The 15,982-nt window shown below is 50.3% G+C and overlaps 5 protein-coding genes across 5 annotated transcripts; 2 read left to right on the top strand and 3 right to left on the bottom strand.

The window, feature by feature from the left end:
* Positions 1 to 683: 683 nt before the first annotated feature.
* FOBCDRAFT_209337 (uncharacterized protein) lies at positions 684 to 1,592 on the top strand (the record flags this gene model as incomplete). The annotated part of the gene is made up of 2 exons (XM_031193627.2): positions 684 to 1,186; positions 1,247 to 1,592. The coding sequence occupies 2 exons, from the start codon at positions 684 to 686 to the stop codon at positions 1,590 to 1,592; spliced, it is 849 nt and encodes a 282-aa protein (XP_031030248.2).
* Positions 1,593 to 1,939: 347 nt separating this feature from the next.
* FOBCDRAFT_150479 (uncharacterized protein) lies at positions 1,940 to 6,053 on the bottom strand (the record flags this gene model as incomplete). The annotated part of the gene is made up of 2 exons (XM_031193626.3): positions 1,940 to 4,800; positions 4,853 to 6,053. The coding sequence occupies 2 exons, from the start codon at positions 6,051 to 6,053 to the stop codon at positions 1,940 to 1,942; spliced, it is 4,062 nt and encodes a 1,353-aa protein (XP_031030247.3).
* A 2,663-nt stretch (positions 6,054 to 8,716) lies between these two features.
* Positions 8,717 to 9,621, bottom strand: FOBCDRAFT_287027 (uncharacterized protein; the record flags this gene model as incomplete). The annotated part of the gene is made up of 2 exons (XM_059611696.1): positions 8,717 to 8,874; positions 8,956 to 9,621. The coding sequence occupies 2 exons, from the start codon at positions 9,619 to 9,621 to the stop codon at positions 8,743 to 8,745; spliced, it is 798 nt and encodes a 265-aa protein (XP_059466390.1). The 3' UTR covers positions 8,717 to 8,742.
* A 2,024-nt stretch (positions 9,622 to 11,645) lies between these two features.
* FOBCDRAFT_254549 (Alpha/Beta hydrolase protein) lies at positions 11,646 to 12,922 on the bottom strand (the record flags this gene model as incomplete). Its single annotated transcript, XM_031193624.2, has 2 exons — positions 11,646 to 12,615; positions 12,726 to 12,922. 2 exons carry the CDS (start codon positions 12,920 to 12,922, stop codon positions 11,646 to 11,648), a joined length of 1,167 nt encoding a protein of 388 aa, XP_031030245.2.
* A 907-nt stretch (positions 12,923 to 13,829) lies between these two features.
* On the top strand, positions 13,830 to 15,956 carry FOBCDRAFT_193359 (fungal trichothecene efflux pump). Its single transcript, XM_031193623.3, has 4 exons — positions 13,830 to 14,087; positions 14,163 to 14,390; positions 14,454 to 14,578; positions 14,643 to 15,956. Exons 1-4 carry the CDS (start codon positions 13,929 to 13,931, stop codon positions 15,904 to 15,906), a joined length of 1,776 nt encoding a protein of 591 aa, XP_031030244.2. The 5' UTR covers positions 13,830 to 13,928; the 3' UTR covers positions 15,907 to 15,956.
* The last annotated feature ends 26 nt before the right edge of the window (positions 15,957 to 15,982 follow it).

Genomic DNA, 15,982 nt, shown 5'->3' with positions numbered 1-15,982 from the left:
TTGTTCTGGTGTTTTCACTCAACTATCTTTATATTCATTCTATCACTATCATCGCTGTTCAATCTGTCCTTTACGCGCGGTCTCGACCGTTCATATTCTTACTTGGCCGATCGATCTAAGGGCCAAGCCCTTACCTTACCCTCACTGCTGACTTGTTCATCCCTGGAGTGGCGATGAGTGAGATCTCATTCACCATAACAATTGAGGTGAGATGAGCGACGCGCTGCCCGACACCGCAGTAAGGGCTATATGAGTGTATTTTTACTCATGCAATTGAAACGAGCACTTTGCGCTCTAGCTGTCAAACACGGATGATCTCGGAATCCTCGCAATATTTCACAAGATACACCGCGATCCAACCAACTCCAAGGTTTACATGTCGTTACACTTAAGGGACCTGAGGTCAAGAAGATGGTGTAGCTAGGCCTGAGCAACTGAGAGGTGCCCATGGTGGTTTAAGATCATGACACAACCCCGAATTGACATGGCTCTGTGAAGGAGGCTGTCTGTCATTTGACTGCCTCAATTCATCAGCTCACTAAGTTATCGCTGTCAGTGCCGTAAATTTAACTTATGAGGAGCCCCAATCCCTCGTTGCCTTGTCTAAATGCATTCCTAGTCAATTGCTATCGATCTTTTATTCTTGTGCTCACTTTGCACTGTCCATTCACTACAGTTTTGTCATGGCTCGCCAATTGGTCGCAATTTTGGCTGCTGCTGTTGCTTTTAGCGGTGTTAGCGCTGGACCTTGCAAGCCTGTTTCTTCACTCGCCCTGTCGTCTGCAATTCTTCTTGAGACAACTACAACTGCGACTTCTCACGAGACTGCTTCGTCTACCGTCACCGTCGACGTGATCGAGACTACTGGTGCTTTCGATACCACTGTCACCGACGCTACCACTGATGCCACTGGTACTACGGATGCCGTCGACCCTACCATCACCGAGAGCGCTACGGACGCTGCGACGGCCGGGTCTATCACCACTTTCCTGACTACTACTACCACCGAACAATCTCCTGAGCAATCTACCACCACCACTGCCGGTCCCGTTGGGCCAGGTCCTTGCCTTGAAGAACAGGTTCTTTACAACCCCAGCTTCGATGATAGCATCAGTTCTTGGCCATGGGATTTGAACAGTGGCGTCCAAGTCTCGTCAGTGAAACCGCGTTCCCCCTCCTACTGCCTGTAAGTTGCCTTTTTACTCCACGACTCCTCTATAAACTATACTGACAGCGCATGAACCAGCCTCAACACCCTCATCTCAAGCCACCCATCCACTACGTTCTCTCAAGCTCTCCCCGCCTTGGGAGACTACGAATATGAGTTGGTATACTACATCAGCATGCAGAATTTCAATGGCTTTGACTTGCTCTGCTATGCGAACGCCTTCGTCAATGGAAAGAAAATGTGGGATAGCGGAAACTTTGATGGACTTGGCCCCTTCACATATCAGCGAGTGAGTGAGGTCTTTACGCCACAGAACTCCGATGATGCTGGGGAACTGCGTTTCGAGATCCAGTCCGAAGGCGAATTCCAGTATGCGGAGATGGCTGTTGACGATGTCAGTCTTACTCGTCGTTGCGGTGCGTGATTGAGACTTCGAACGACTAAACGAACTCTTCTTCAAAACGTTCCTTTAATTTAAATCTACGAGATATTTGATAAGGTTCGGCATTTTGTGACGATGCGTGTTTCGCTGAGTTTGATGGCCTTTACTTGGCTTTGACTTGAGCAAATAACATCCCATATGTAGATAATTAGATCATATATAGAATACATCAGTTAGTCTATGCCTATCCAAATACCATGGCACAAAAGTAACGGTAGCTCTGCTCTCGTGATTCCTTCCATTTGACACCAAAATGCATCAATAACAATTAACGCCTCATTAAATCCAATACACCTCGCATAATGCTTCCCTGTTTAATATTTTCCGAATCAAATATTGAGATTTGCAGTGCCGTCCCTAAAAATGTACGGCTGTTGCCGCTGTATTGGGCGTGGGTTAGGATCTGGCCCCTCTGGATGAATCTTCTTCACCCTCTGCCAGTGATGCAAGAGATGCTTCTCGAAATAGTTCTTGCGATCATAGACGTAAGGCACCCGTTCAGGACCAGTGCAGAACAAGCATTCGAGGCCGCCCCTGTGGTTGCGTAGACCTCCCAGACCTTGGCGTAGAGAACGCAGGCGCTCCCATTCAGAGATGAACTCGACGAGCTCAAATGGCATCGAATCACCCCAGTCGGGAGGGTCTTGAGGAAGGTTGAGATCAACTTGGACCCATGGGTGAAAATTGTTGGCTTCCGCGGTGGCAGGTTCCGGCTGATGTGTTGACGCGGCTGTTGAGGTTTGTTGGGTGCCCTCCGGTGGTTCTGGGTTTAGCTTATCCCGCTTATCACGGGACGAGCGAGATTCGGGCTCAGCTTGTTGATTAGAAGTTGTTTGCGCGGATGGCTGTGGTGCCGGGGGTGCAGAAGACTCTGGCCGGGGAGACAAGGCCCGTTGTTCATGGGGGCTTACGACTGGTTGTATCGGTGAGGGCCCAGGTCCCGCGGCTGGTTCAACTTGGCGAAGCGGGGCTGGGTGATAGGCTGCTGCAGGTGTTGATTGTTGGGGTTGTGCCTGAGAGAATCCCGGTGGCGAGCCAGCACCAGTTTGCCGAAGTCGAGGAAGCTGGGGTGGATGGACTGCGGCAGAAGGTGTTTCGTGGTGCTGCATTATGCTGGGAATAGTTGAATAGGGGTTATAAGAAGGCTGATGCGGTCGTTCTGGTGGCCTATTACTCGATACTAAGGGTGGCAGTAGGTTCGGATCTTGTTGTAGTTGTTGGTCGATAGCCACGAGTGGTCGTGGAGGAGGAAGATTCGAAACCTGGGTTGATTGTTGGTTCCAGTGCGGTGAGGGGTAAGGCCGAGATGCGTTATGAGTTGACGGTAGGTAGGGAGGTCGTTGCTCGTTTTGTGTATGACCAGACGCTGATCGAGAGTGGTTTGAGGGCGCGGATTGAAAATGAGACGAAGAAGGCCGCTCAGCAGAAGCTCCGGCCTGTTGTGCCTGCGCTTGGCCATTTTGATATGGGGTTGGCCACTCGTGGCTAGTACGGAGAGGCGCCGTATGCTGAACAGCTTGCTGTGAGGCGACTGTTGGTACACTTGGGAACTGGCCCGCGTGTGGTGGAGGCTGTGTTGGAGGAGTGGCATACGGGCTGGAAAAAGATAGACGCGTTGTATGTGATGTCTGGTTGTGAGTTTGGGCAGAAGAGATGGGGGGAGAAGACTGCGGAGGTGGCGGCAGCACCTGGTTACGGTTGTTCTGCGGAGATTCAAGCAAATGTCTGTGCATCAGGTGTGAAAGAGAAGGAGTACGCTGAGTAGATCTCTCAATCGGTTGAGTTTGCGCCTGCGTGTCATACTGCTGAGTTGGGGCTGGCTGATGAGCAGCATGATATTGTTGGGCGGGTTGTGGCTGTTGATATTGCACCGAAGGCTGTTGTTGATAAGGTTGCGGCGGCTGATTATACGGCTGCGCTGGAGGGTGTTGCGCCTGGTACTGCGTATTTTGATAATGCGAAGGAGCCGCTTGTTGAGGAGGATATTGCTGTTGTACATCAGGTCGCGGATACTGAACCGGAGGTGCAGTGGACACAGGGGAAGCATGCGATTGCTGACTTGGCTGATATTGATTCTGAGGTGACTGTTGGGGATCGTGTGTCTGCTGCAATCGCCCTTGCATATGCCAGTACTGGGTGGTGGGAGGAGGCTCCGGTATCCGTGGTGTCTGATCATGACTTGGGCGCCGAGATAAGCTTTCTGGGTGACTGGGTGTAGCACTCACGTACTCAGTCAGGAGCTGTTGTTGAGAAGCCTGCGCTTGTCGTGGCTGGGGCTGTTGTAGATGTGAATGCTGCTCCGGAGGTGGCTGGCGATATGGTTGGCCTATTGGACTCGACCCTGCGCTGTATCGAGGGCGTGATGAATAGCTATCGATGTCCATGGGCCCTGGCAACGACTGGGCTGGCGGGGTTGGAAGTGATCCAGAGCCGAGCTGCCTACCGATGCTCCGGTTCGTGTTTACCATTTGTGCTTGGTGCTGATCTGGCAGAGACGTGTTTGTCACAGCTGGGCTGTAGAGTGGTGCACGTATTCTCTCTACATCCCCTTGCACGGGCCTATGTGTCGAGTCGTAAGGTCTCCGGTCCCACGCCTGTCCAACCGACGGATTCGATGGTTTATCCCGCCTCAGTGCCGCCAGCGCGATGTCAACCGCTCTTAGTCGATCTGCGTCGGTACGTTGCGCTGCTGTCGTTCGTTGCTGGCTGGTGGTTAAGTCTTCTTCCAGAGCGGCAGTCAACTGTTGGAGAACTTGGGCACGGGAAGCCCGTTGCGATAAGGTACGTGCAGCAGCGGCATTGTCTTCAGCAGCACCGTCTGATTCATCGTCTGAAATGTCAATGACGATGATGGGCTTTTCCTCCTTCTTAACATCTTCACCGGGCAGTGGCCGTGGTGGATTCCTGGTACTTGCAGGCCTGGGTACAGGCGAAGGCATCGGCAAGGGATGATGAGAAACACTGCTGGGCTGCGGAACAGACTGAGGCCTGGGCGGCGCCGATGGTGCTCTCGGAACTCTTGGAGCCGGAGCCGGAGCCGGAGGGTCAGCTCTGGGTTGGGGAGCTTGTTGCTGGACAGGGGCAGGGGCAGCCTGAGAGTCGTCTTCCAGAACTGGAGCAGACTCATCAATCTGAGGCTCAAATTCCGTTTGATTTTCGCCGGAAACTGGAAGAGGGACTTGAGGTTCCGCTGGGGCTCATTAGCTGTAAGTTCCGAGTTTGCATGCGGCGAGTAGTCATACCAGTTACAGGTGCCTGAGGCTTGGTCTGAGCAGTCTTGTTTGGGTGATGTTCAGTTGGCTTCGGCGCAGGCGGACTTGATATCTTCTCAGCTGGCGCTGTTAGCTTTGGTGCCGCCGGCTTTGTGACAGGCCGGCTTGGCTCCTTCTCGGCAGGTGTTCCTGATGCTGTCCTTGTTACGGTTGGCCTCGGACCTGTTGGCTTGGATCTTGTCCGGACCTGGTTGCTTTGGTGACTCTCAGCAGGCCTCGGAGCTGATGGTTTCGGTGCAGGTTGATTTGATTCTTTCTCAGCTGGTTTCAACACTGTCTTTTCTGCTGGCGGCCTTGGGTTAGACTGGCTTGCGTCTTTCTCGGCTGGTCTCCGTGTTGCTGGCTTTGCTGCTGATGGCTTCGGGGCAGGCTGATTAGATCCTTTCCCCGCCGGTCTCGCAGGATTCGCCGCTCCTGGCTTTGAGCTCGATGACTTCGACTCTGCTGGCTTATGGTAGGACGGTCTAGATGCAGGCCGACTATTTAAATCTTTCTCATTTGTTTTTGCAGGGGCCGTCGTTGCTGGCTTCGAAGCTGCGGTCTTGGTAGGTTTTAATTTGTCCAAGTTATTGTGGTGGCCTATCATCCTCAGCACTTGAGGCTTCAGTGCTGCTGCCCTATGTGCTGCCATTTGTTCCGGCGTAGGGGTTGCCTTCTGAACCTCTGTATCTGTTGCTGCATCTGTTGCTGAGGCCTGCTTCTTTGAATTTGTCTTTGGTTTGCTGGATCCCGAAGTCTTGTGTTCACTCGACTTGCGCTTTTTCTTCTTCGATTCTTCTGGTTTTGGTACTTGAGACTCAGTTCTCTCTTTGTGCGGCACTCTTTCGCCATCCTCGTCATCTTCCTGCAAAGCTGACCTGGCGGGGTCAGCCTTTAAGTATTTTTCGACCTCTTTGATGTGAGGAAGAAGATCGTTGTTGAGTTTTGGGTTAAATCTCCGCAAGTCCTTTGCTTCGATCCAGTCGATGGCACTCCTGTTAGGAAAGTCTCGACCGTCAAAGTACATGACCGGAAACATGCGTTCGTGGACGAGAGTATTCCCAGTCTCGTAAGGTTTAGCCCATGTGTATTCTCCGGACACTTTATCACACTGGTAACAAGGCGGAAGGGAGTCTGCTAAGCCGCAGGTTTCGATAGATCCAGGAATTCCGATCTTGTCGAAACTGCCCATAGGGAGAATGAGGACAGCAAGCCATTCTTTGGTCTTGTCCCAGTACGTCAAATAGACCTTTCCGCATTTCGGGTTGATGATTCCCTTGAACTCGTCAGCGCCTGTCGGGTCGTGATGTCGTTGACGTAGTCGAGTCTGGCGTCGTGTTGGCTCTGCTGTTGGTGCATCCTTTTGTGTCTCTTTGTTAGTAGAAGATGCTCGTTCTGACTTTTGGCGTTTGGTTTTCGTCATTGGACTCGAGAAGCTTCCCTTGCGCTTGGTCTGAAAAAGTTGGTAAGTAACATATCAAAGTTCGAGGTGAATCAGCTTACTCCTCCTGATCTGGTTTGTCGTGGTGATGGGGGAGCTTCATCAGGTTCAGAGAATTTGGGTTCAGATGCCTCTTCCTCCTCTTCTTCCGATTCGTCTTCGTCTTCGTCCTCGTCTTCGTCCTCGTCTTCGTCCTCATTTCCATCCTCCTCTTCATCGTCAGACTCGTCTGCTTGTACCGTGATAGTTTCAGCAGCCGGAGTCGGTGATGGACTGAAGGTATATCTGGCATGACGAGCAGAAATATCTTCGCGAGCAGCAATGTCTCGGCTCGATGCCTTTGTGCGATTGCCAGGCTTTCGAGTCCTGCTTGCGATAGGTTCATCGTCAACGGATTCTCTCTCGACTGGTTCTGCCTCTGCAGCTTGCTCGTCATCAGGCTCTTCAGTACTATCCGCGCCAGCTTCCTCCTCAGCAGACACCCTCTCCACGGGCTCTTCCTCTGCTGATTCCTCCACGGTTTCCCCCTCGGCGGTTTCTTCCTCCGCAGGTTCCTCGTTGGTAGGTTCCGTCTCGAAAGGTTCGTCTTCTGTGGGATTTTCTGTAGGCTCTTCTGTAGGTTCTTTGTTGTAAGGTTCAGCCTCAACAGGTTCTTGCATCACACTGTCCTCCTGGGGTAAGATGTCTTCCGTAGGTTCGTCATCATCAGCGCCGTCTTCCATTGTGCCATCCATCAGGTTATCGTCAAACATTGGTCCATCGTCCATCTCATCATTTGCAGGAACAGGGAGGATAGGTGCCTGTCCCGGAAACTCTGGCTCCACGGGCGCGATCTCAACTCGATCAGTCCCAAGCCTCGTAGTGTCAGGCGTCATCTGAAATTGCGACTGTCCGCTGGACGTTCCCATGAGTTGAAAGAGATGGTTGCGGAACGAGTCCATCGTTTGCAGAACCTTCTGCGCGTGAATTCTTTCATAGTGCTCAATGTTCGTCTTTTGGTCGATTTCCAGTTCCTTCTTCTGGCCGGCCAGCTCAATCAGATTGTCCTGAAGCCTGGATGTTTGGTCCGGCGGCGCCGATGGCAATTCGGACCATATTTGCGCGATGCGATCTTGAATCGATCTCAACTTCTCCTCATAAAGCTCAGTTGGCGACTTGATTGACGCGAAAACCGAGTCATAGCGATAGACGGCATCTTTGATATCTCGAAACTGTCGCAGAGGCTCCTGGCCTGCCATTTTGGCTGACTCCTCTGTCGGTCGCGCTATCGCATCAGCATGCTAAGAGTGCGCTGAGTCCTTGGTTAATAGTTTCTGCTTGCGCGCCTATCACCTGGTGAGGCTCACAATGTGTTGTTGAGTGGGCGCAAAGAGAATGAGATTGTTATTGAATTGACTTCGGTGTGCATCTGCTGCGGTGACGATTAGAGCTCAGGCCAGAAAATTGCAGGTAAGGGGGCTAGTGGCGTTCGGGACTTCTCATTGGGCCTGGTTGCTCAGCTGGAACAAAATGCATAGCTCTTAAAATGGAGCTCCAATCTCGGCAAGTAAAAAGCAAAACGATTTATTGATGCCTTAGGCAATAGTGTCTTGATAACGCTCATCGTCGAGCAAAAACGCTTTAAAACATGGGGAAAACACTGAAAGCATTTAAATCTCGCGACCAGAGCTGAGTGCCCAAGAGTTCCCACGCGTTGTGGGGTATGAAAACACGAGACGAACCTGCAGCCTCATCCCCATTTCACTGCGGAAGATCCCGGGCTAGTTCGGGTCTCGATGAGACTAAGCAGATTAGGAATAGCTTAGCCCCTGAGCTAGGGGCGAAACCCGGTTAGTAAGGTAAGCCGCGTTGAGATCCCAACTGCCCCGTTTGTACATTACCTCTTGTTTTCTCACAGGTGCCGGTAGTCTCGAATACCCTATAGCAGACACAAAAGCTACTATCACTCTATCTTCATACGATATTTAACTATAAAGGTCAGATGTATAGGAAGAAAGTCTTTAAACGTGAAGAAAAGTAATCGGGTTAGTATTTCCACAGAATTTATGATAACTGTTATTTATAGATATATAAGAATGTCTTAGCTTGAATTGGGCTATAAAAATCATGTTGGCCATAAGTTTAAACCTTCATTGACAACTATACCAAGTATATGTGAGATAGATACGCTTGAGCTACTATGAGCTCATAGATTGAAACAATACACAGGGACTCCCCTCAAAATCCTTCAACTCAAGCCCTTTCGCATGTGCAAGCGTCAAACTAACGCGTGAAAACAAAAACTTGTTCAATGTACAAGGGTGATCCGTGGACCTTCCAGGCACGCGCCAAGGTCGCGCCGCAAAACCGAGAATCATACTTCGTGCATCCTCCACTCTCCATCCATCAAAAGGCATCGATGGCCTAACAGGTGTAAGACCTCTTGTTCGCATCTGCTTCATCAATGAACCGAGAAGCATACTGGCACACGTTTCTGAGCAGCCAGCTTTACCTTCGAGGAGATCTTGTTGGAGATTGTAGAGATGGCCGAAGAGGGTATTGAGAACGAATTGACGGTTGTCATCAATTTTATCTATGAATTATCAGTACCTTCGATGAGGAAGTGGTTTGGCGCGTCATTACCTAATATTGGCTGGGGTATTGGTAGATCAACCACGTATTTGCCATTGTCGTACAAGAGCAGCATCTTCGTTGCGGTTGTAAATAATGATTCTTGCCTGAAGACCCAAGAGATAAACAACCATCGCATCGGATCTTGCTTGACGAAATCTTCTGGCGGTCCGAGATAGCTCACCCAAGCAGCGAAAACCAGCTCCATGATCTCGTGACAGCCGTAGTAGTCGACAATAATTGCTATATGCGAGAGCGTCTCCACCGATATCCGTTTCGGGACCTCGCGATGGTGACCGTGGATGATGTCGAGCAAGATCACGAGTGCCTCGGCATCCCATTCGCTAGCTTGGAGCTCATAGAGCCCTTGATCATTTGGCCGAGACTCTTTGAATTGGCTTTCCAGCATCGCCCGGAAAACTGGTGAGACAAGACTCAAATGTCTCGACGACACCCGGAATTCGACCTGCGTTGACCCGCCCTCTTCTAACGAACCTCTCGGATAACTCTGGTCATTATCCAAAGTCATCGGTGAATCGCGTCGGGCCTTTGTTGTTTCCATCAACCCCGCCTCATCGGACCCAAGCCGTTCATACTCCGGCTCCGAGTCCACTTGGATCTCATTTTCCTCTTGTAGATGCGCGTTGGGGTTCTGCAGAATGAGTAGAGTATCAGCACGAGGGTCAAACGTAAACGGCGACGGCTTCATTTTGGATTATGGGATTGAACTGTTATGATTTGAAACTGGGAGGTTTTCATTGATTGAGGGGAAGCTGAGGCTTGGTATGCAACATGGCTGCGTCATCTGATCAAGTTGGAGTAAGTGATGAGCGTCCAACATCAGCCGCTAGACCAATCGAGGCGGGATTTGGAGTCGCACAACACCGACCGCCGGCTATAATACCGAAATGCCGCTGATACATGACCATTTATTATAAAACTCTCAACGTTCTTATTTTCACAATATTTCTGGTGGATCTATCGTGCGTCACTTGATCCTTTTAGACTGGACTGAATAATCTTTTGTTGCGGACAAGCCGTCTCGCAAAACCTTCACCAAGAGTCTGGTGACATCTTAGACCATGTAATTTTGGCTAACATTGAGTACATCAAGTGACTACAAAGGCCCTTCGAATTCAGAATAACTCTGCGTTATTGAAGAGCGCTTGTTACGAGTTGATTCAGCATGAGGCTGTTATCCTGGCAACCCAGCATACTTCATCGGCGTTATCCACCGCGACCATAATCCAAGAATGCTGTCCTCAAGCATCTTCTCATACGGTACGCTGGATGCGAGCTCCTGGATAAATTATTACTTTTGTGTCTTTTGTGCTTTGGAATGTTCTTCTCATCACACACTAGTAGACAATGACCAGCAGTGACCAAATGCCAAAGTCTGGGCGTATCCTGCCATAGCGCCTAGGAAGGCCGGCATGCCGTAAACCAAATGATTAGGTGATGCATGCAACTATCACGTTGTTCCCGGATGGTCAAGTTCGTGTAAGCCTTAGCTGGTCACCTCAGAATCATCCGGGCCCCGGGTCATCCAAACAACATGGTCCCTTCCCCCAAAGAAGGCGGGGGTATTGGTTGAAGCTCTCCTTACAGGCCGTGCCTTGTTATAACTGAGTATGCTTGTGATACTACCCGTTGCCGGCGTCGACTTTTGGGTCTGATCGTTAGGCGACGAGCCCGGTCCGCGGACTTTGCAAGCAAGCTTTCCATTGCATTCGCCAAGGGATACAAACAGTCAGGGTAACGTGAGTCAAACACTTCGGCCGTTGGACACCTCAGATTATCAATAAGTTATTATTCGCCGCAAGTTATACAAATTGGTATTGACCTACCAGGCGACATGATCGAGATTTCACGTGGCGAAGTCCTCAAACGTCTCGACGAGCACATGACCACCAAATAGTATTCTTTTGCCAACCAAATGGTAGACAATACCGTAGACGTTTGTCAACTACTCACCAGCAGGACACAGATGCATGGCGAGACCAGGTCGAGAATTGGTCGTTAAACATAACCCGGATCGAAAGAAACCCAATGGCCGTTGGAATCTCTAGGGGTTAGGCGACATCTCCAAGTAAGGTGTTGGGAAGCACGATACGTTAGGTCTAATGATCTAGCCCGTTACTTTGTGAAAAGCAACCCGGATACATCACTTTGCAGTGTAAGGTTGGAGGGATTCAGGCGAGTCGCATCGATGGGTTGGGAATCTGGAGCTGGAAGCCAAGACCAACTCCGAAATGAACTGATCTGAGGTTGTGCTGCACTTACTCTAAGCGACTGATGCCTGAGTGTCTCGGGATCTACCCGGAATGCTACTCGGGCCCTTTCCGATATATTTTGCAAGGTTAGGGTATGTAGGGTGGCATTCAAAGCATGCATATCCCTGTACCAATTCTATCTACCGGTTCGTTCACCAAGTTGGGTCAGACACAATCCAGGCATACGCTCCAAAGAGTCTAGATTCTCTTGGCACTGGTTATTCCAAATAGATGGATACTCATAGGTTTATGCTATTTTATCTTTTATACAGTGCCTCCTAGTGAATAGCTCTTGTGAGTAATTTCTCAAGTAGGCAATGCCCCAGAGTCAAGGCGAACTAATCATATCTATGATGCTGAAGGAACTTTGAGCTAAGATGTATTTACTATCTTTGTATAATGCAACAACCGGAGATTAGCTGATTTGACACCTGAAGTGATTCTGTCTGTGCTGCCTTCTTCAAACAATGAAGACTGTGTTAAGAAGCCAGTCACCTAGCAGCTTGCAATATGCTTCTGTCTTGAGCTCTGCATCCTTTATCGTCTCTTCCCCTCCAAGTCTCTCACGCATGGGCAGACTATCAAAACCATGCAGGACATCCGGCACCAGGAGCCATCTGACGCTGCCGTCAGGAAAGGTTTCCTGCCAAGCGAATCGCTTATCTTCCAACTCCAACTCCCCAGGTTTTCCAGGCTCTGAACGCCCGCAGCGAGCTATCTCGGAATCAGCGACCGGTATTCCGGAGCCTCCTCTTGCGTGGGCCATACGGGAGGCACAATCCTGACTTTCCTTTGCCAACATGTCTAGTTCCGACGCGATGATGAAAACATGGGGAGGGAGATCATCTGGATCAGCGCACGGGCCAGGGCTCACGAGGGGATCTTGCAGGTCCTGTCCATCGGGCAGATAACTCCAATCGAAGAGCGGGGCCATGTTGAGGAGGAGATCGCGTGCGGACGTGCGCGGGGAGCCGAGACTAGCATCCGTTTTATACTGACGTGTACTAGCCTTTGCCTCTGGAGAGCGGCTGAGATCAAGTGCACCGTAGACAGAGATAGCTGCACGGGGATGACAAGTACAATGGTCAGACTGGAGCAGGCGCTGAGACAAGCCCAGGCTCAGATTACCGCCTGCGCTGAACCCACAGATGGCGATACGTCCGCCGTTTGCCTTATCAATAGGGAGAGACTCATCATCCAAAGTGGCCAGATATAGCGATACAAGATCATCTAAGCCGGTGGGGAAGGGAGCTGCTGGGGCTTTGCTGTAGTTCAATGCAACAACTAGCACGGAGTGAGTGTCAGAAAAGGAACGGTTCCAGGCGTCATCATCCTGCGAGGAGCCTATGCAAAAGCCACCACCATGAATAGTAAACAGTGTCGGAAGTGCCTTGGATGAGCCGGCTTCATAGGAAGAAGGAAGAAAAATCCTACAACGTTGATCAGCTCTGGAACGTGAAGAGGGAGACTCGGAAATGCAGACACTCCTCGGAAATGAAAATGAAAGCCAAGGAGTTGAGGTATTGTGCTGGCAACTTACCGCACAGGCAAATGATCTCTCACATTGTACGTCTTGACAATATTGGGTGCGTTGGCTGAAGTTCTGCTGAATGAGCCCAACCAGTCGATGGTTGTCAGAGTCGCTTGTATTGCCCGGATTTGGACATTGTATGCGATGCGGCGCGTCCAGGGCTGGCTCTCCTTTACCAACTGGGTCTTAGCGTGAAAATCGGCCATTTTATTTGTGGTGGCGGTATCTAAAAAATCCTACGTGATGTAGGGCGGGACAGACGGGGCTCTTTAACCTGTCACGTAGTCTTGAATAGGTTGGTCATTGTAACGCTTCGATTGGTTGTGTGCGAAGCCCGCATGGATGGTCCTGACGAAGAATTGCAATCTAGATATGGCTTCGAGTACCGGCTGATGCTCAGTATTTGCCGTGATGGACAACCGGAATGGGGATAAGATATTTAAGCTTTGTCTGGCCCGAAGCTGTGATCGTTTCGGACATGCGTCTCGGTGTGCGCCTGACTGAATATCTTGACTATTCGGGGTGCAAATACCGACCTTTTGTCTGATACTATCCCATCTATGGTCAAGGAACCCTTTGACTTTGCTTCCCCAAGATCTTGAGACAAGGGGCTGAGCTCCTCCGCAGATTCCGTCTGGGGCCCATTCGATTCTCGGTTGCACTAGCCTGCGTCTAGAGCCTCGTTTCTCCCGTCTTATCGAAGCCCCCCACGTGGAGCTATCCCCTCATTGTGATAGACAGCCGCCGCCAATCTCAGCATGGTTCTTGATTCCATACGCGGCAATCACGGCAGACGTTTCGACTCAACCTCATTGAGACATCCCGAACTGCTCAATCTTGCACAATATGCTATTGACCGAGGTTTACCTTGTACAATCTTGCGGGGTAAAAGAAGCGAGCGATAAGCCCATGCTGACCATAGCAGACCTTCTCCTTGTTCGCAGGGAGTTACAGTAGTGTCAAGCCTCCCCGCATTTCAATTTCCTGGGGCAATTGCCTTATCACACACAGACTAGTGAAAGTTTAATTACCACCAGCGTAACCTTCCAGTTGGTCAATCTATATAAGCCTGGGCCCCGTCTCCAGGTCAACTAATTTTCCAAACTTGTACAACTCCACGTCTCAAGGTGGCATATTTCAGCTTCAATCACCTTTTGTTTCTGCCATATTTTATTATTCGATAGTCTTCAACAGCAATTGGAGTTTGTCAACATGGCGTCCAACCAAGAGGTGTCTGTAGCGCCTGCAGGCGACGCCAAGAAGTCAGCCCTACCCACGGATGACCAACGTCCACCTTCAATTCAATATGTCGAAAACTCCGACCTCGAGCCGACCCCAAAGGTCGCTATATCCACATTTCTAGCTGTTTTCGTAAGTTCCTACGTCCAAAAAATGCTCTAAAATGGTGGTCTGAGCTGTACTAACAAGATCGCCTCTCCTTTGTAGTTCATGGGTCTGACCTACGTACCCGCCATCGCGACCGGATTCATCATGCCTACTCAGATTCTTCAGCAGATTGGTATGGCATTGGGCGACACTGAGCACATTGCCTGGATACCTGGCAGTTGGTCCATTGGTTCAGCTGTCGCGTTCGCTGTTGCTGGCGGTCTAAGTGATGTATTTGGTCGCCGATATGTACTATTGAGCGGTCAGACAATCGTTCTGGTTGGTGGTGTAAGTTATCAGATATTTTCCCAAGATGAGGGATGTCTGTTGTCTAACGAGGACTTTTGCTAGATTATTTGTGCTGTAGCCCAGACTACATTGCATGTTGTCGCTGGAACTACCTTAATCGGCTTTGGCGCCGGTACTATCATGGTGTCGTATCCTGGGATCAGCGAGCTTCTCCCCAACAAGTATAGGTATGTGCTTCACAAGGACTTTTCATGCCTCTACTCGGCACCAGTTTCTAATTCCAATTTCTAGAGGTATTGGTCTGGCGTGGACCGAGTTTTGCATCACTATCCCTTGGGGCTCGTTGGCCGGCCTCATCGCTACTCACCTATATCTCAAGGCGAGCTGGAGATGGTGTTACTATATCACCATAATATACGCTGGCATCTGTCTTATCGGAACATTTGTCTGCTACTTCCCTCCATCTCGACCGCAGCACGACTTTGAGAGGACACGTTGGCAGCAGGTGAAGGACCTCGACTACATCGGACTCCTCCTCTTTGCCACCGGCCTTACCGTATTCCTGATCGGCGTCACCTTCCTCGGCGCCACTCATAGATCCATGACGCTCGTCGCAACAACTATCTCAATTGGTGCCTGTGTCTTCATCGCAGCGTTTGTCTACGACTTCACCATTCCGAAGAAGCCACTTTTCCCCATCAAGATCTTTCGCATGTACCGAGAATTCACCGTGTATCTTGTGGTCCTCTTCGTGTCTGGCATGATCTGGCAGGGAATCGTCACACTCGGCAACCAGGGTACTTTGTTCATGTTCACTAACGATATTCTGGAAATCGGTGTCATCTCAGTCCCTGCCAGTATGTCCGGCATTATTGGAGGTTGGATTATGCCCAGTCTTGTTCACAAGCTCAAACACATCCGGTACCAGTTTGTTTTCGCCCTTCTCATGCAGACTGTCTTCACAGCATCGTACGCCGCCGTGGTCCCTAACAACAAGACCGGTTGGACCATCCTACCTATGTTCGGCCAGTCCTGCTTCACCTGGGTTACAGTGTTGTCCTACGTCTCTTCTGGTCTGTTGGTTCCTCAGGAGGAGCTGGGAGTCTCGGCCGGATTGATGGGAACATTCCGCAGCGCTGGCGGATCGCTCGGCAACGCCATGTTCAGCACGATTTTGACCTCTATTGTCAACCGCGACCTCGGTAACAACATTGCTGGGGCTGCTATCGGTGCGGGATACTCTCCCAAAGACTTGCCTGCCTTGATCCCAGCTGTCATCCAGAATGCGGTTGGTGTACCTTTTGCTATGGCCAAGGTCCCCAACGTAACAGAACCAGTACTCCAAGCCACAGCTGCCGCGTTCAAGAACACATACGCTAAGGCGTTCAGGACTGTGTTTTATTCGACAATTCCATTGGGTGTATTAGCCATCATCGCGGCCTGTTTTATCCGTGATCCAAGTCACTTGCTTAATAACCATGTGGCTGTCCAGCAAGAGAAGGAAGTCCTCGGAAAGAAGAAGGATATCGAAATGGAGCCCAAGATCATTGATTAAATGCATTAGCATATGGGTAGTTCAGATTGTTACATCATCAAGCAATACACATCTATTTATTTGACGTAAAGAATAT

This window comes from Fusarium oxysporum, chromosome XII, assembly GCF_013085055.1.
Source record: "Fusarium oxysporum Fo47 chromosome XII, complete sequence".
Lineage (NCBI taxonomy): Eukaryota > Fungi > Ascomycota > Sordariomycetes > Hypocreales > Nectriaceae > Fusarium > Fusarium oxysporum.
The sequence above is the reverse complement of the archived record's forward strand: the minus strand, read 5'-3'. Positions and strand labels throughout refer to the sequence as shown.

What these genes read in the sequence shown, in the direction of transcription:
- FOBCDRAFT_193359 (XM_031193623.3), top strand. Translation starts at nt 13,929, where the DNA reads ATGGCGTCCAACCAAGAGGTGTCTGTAGCGCCTGCAGGCGACGCCAAG. An exon ending in CAATCGTTCTGGTTGGTGGT is followed by an intron (nt 14,391 to 14,453) that starts GTAAGTTATCAG and finishes GACTTTTGCTAG; the next exon opens with ATTATTTGTGCTGTAGCCCA. An exon ending in CTTCTCCCCAACAAGTATAG is followed by an intron (nt 14,579 to 14,642) that starts GTATGTGCTTCA and finishes TCCAATTTCTAG; the next exon opens with AGGTATTGGTCTGGCGTGGA.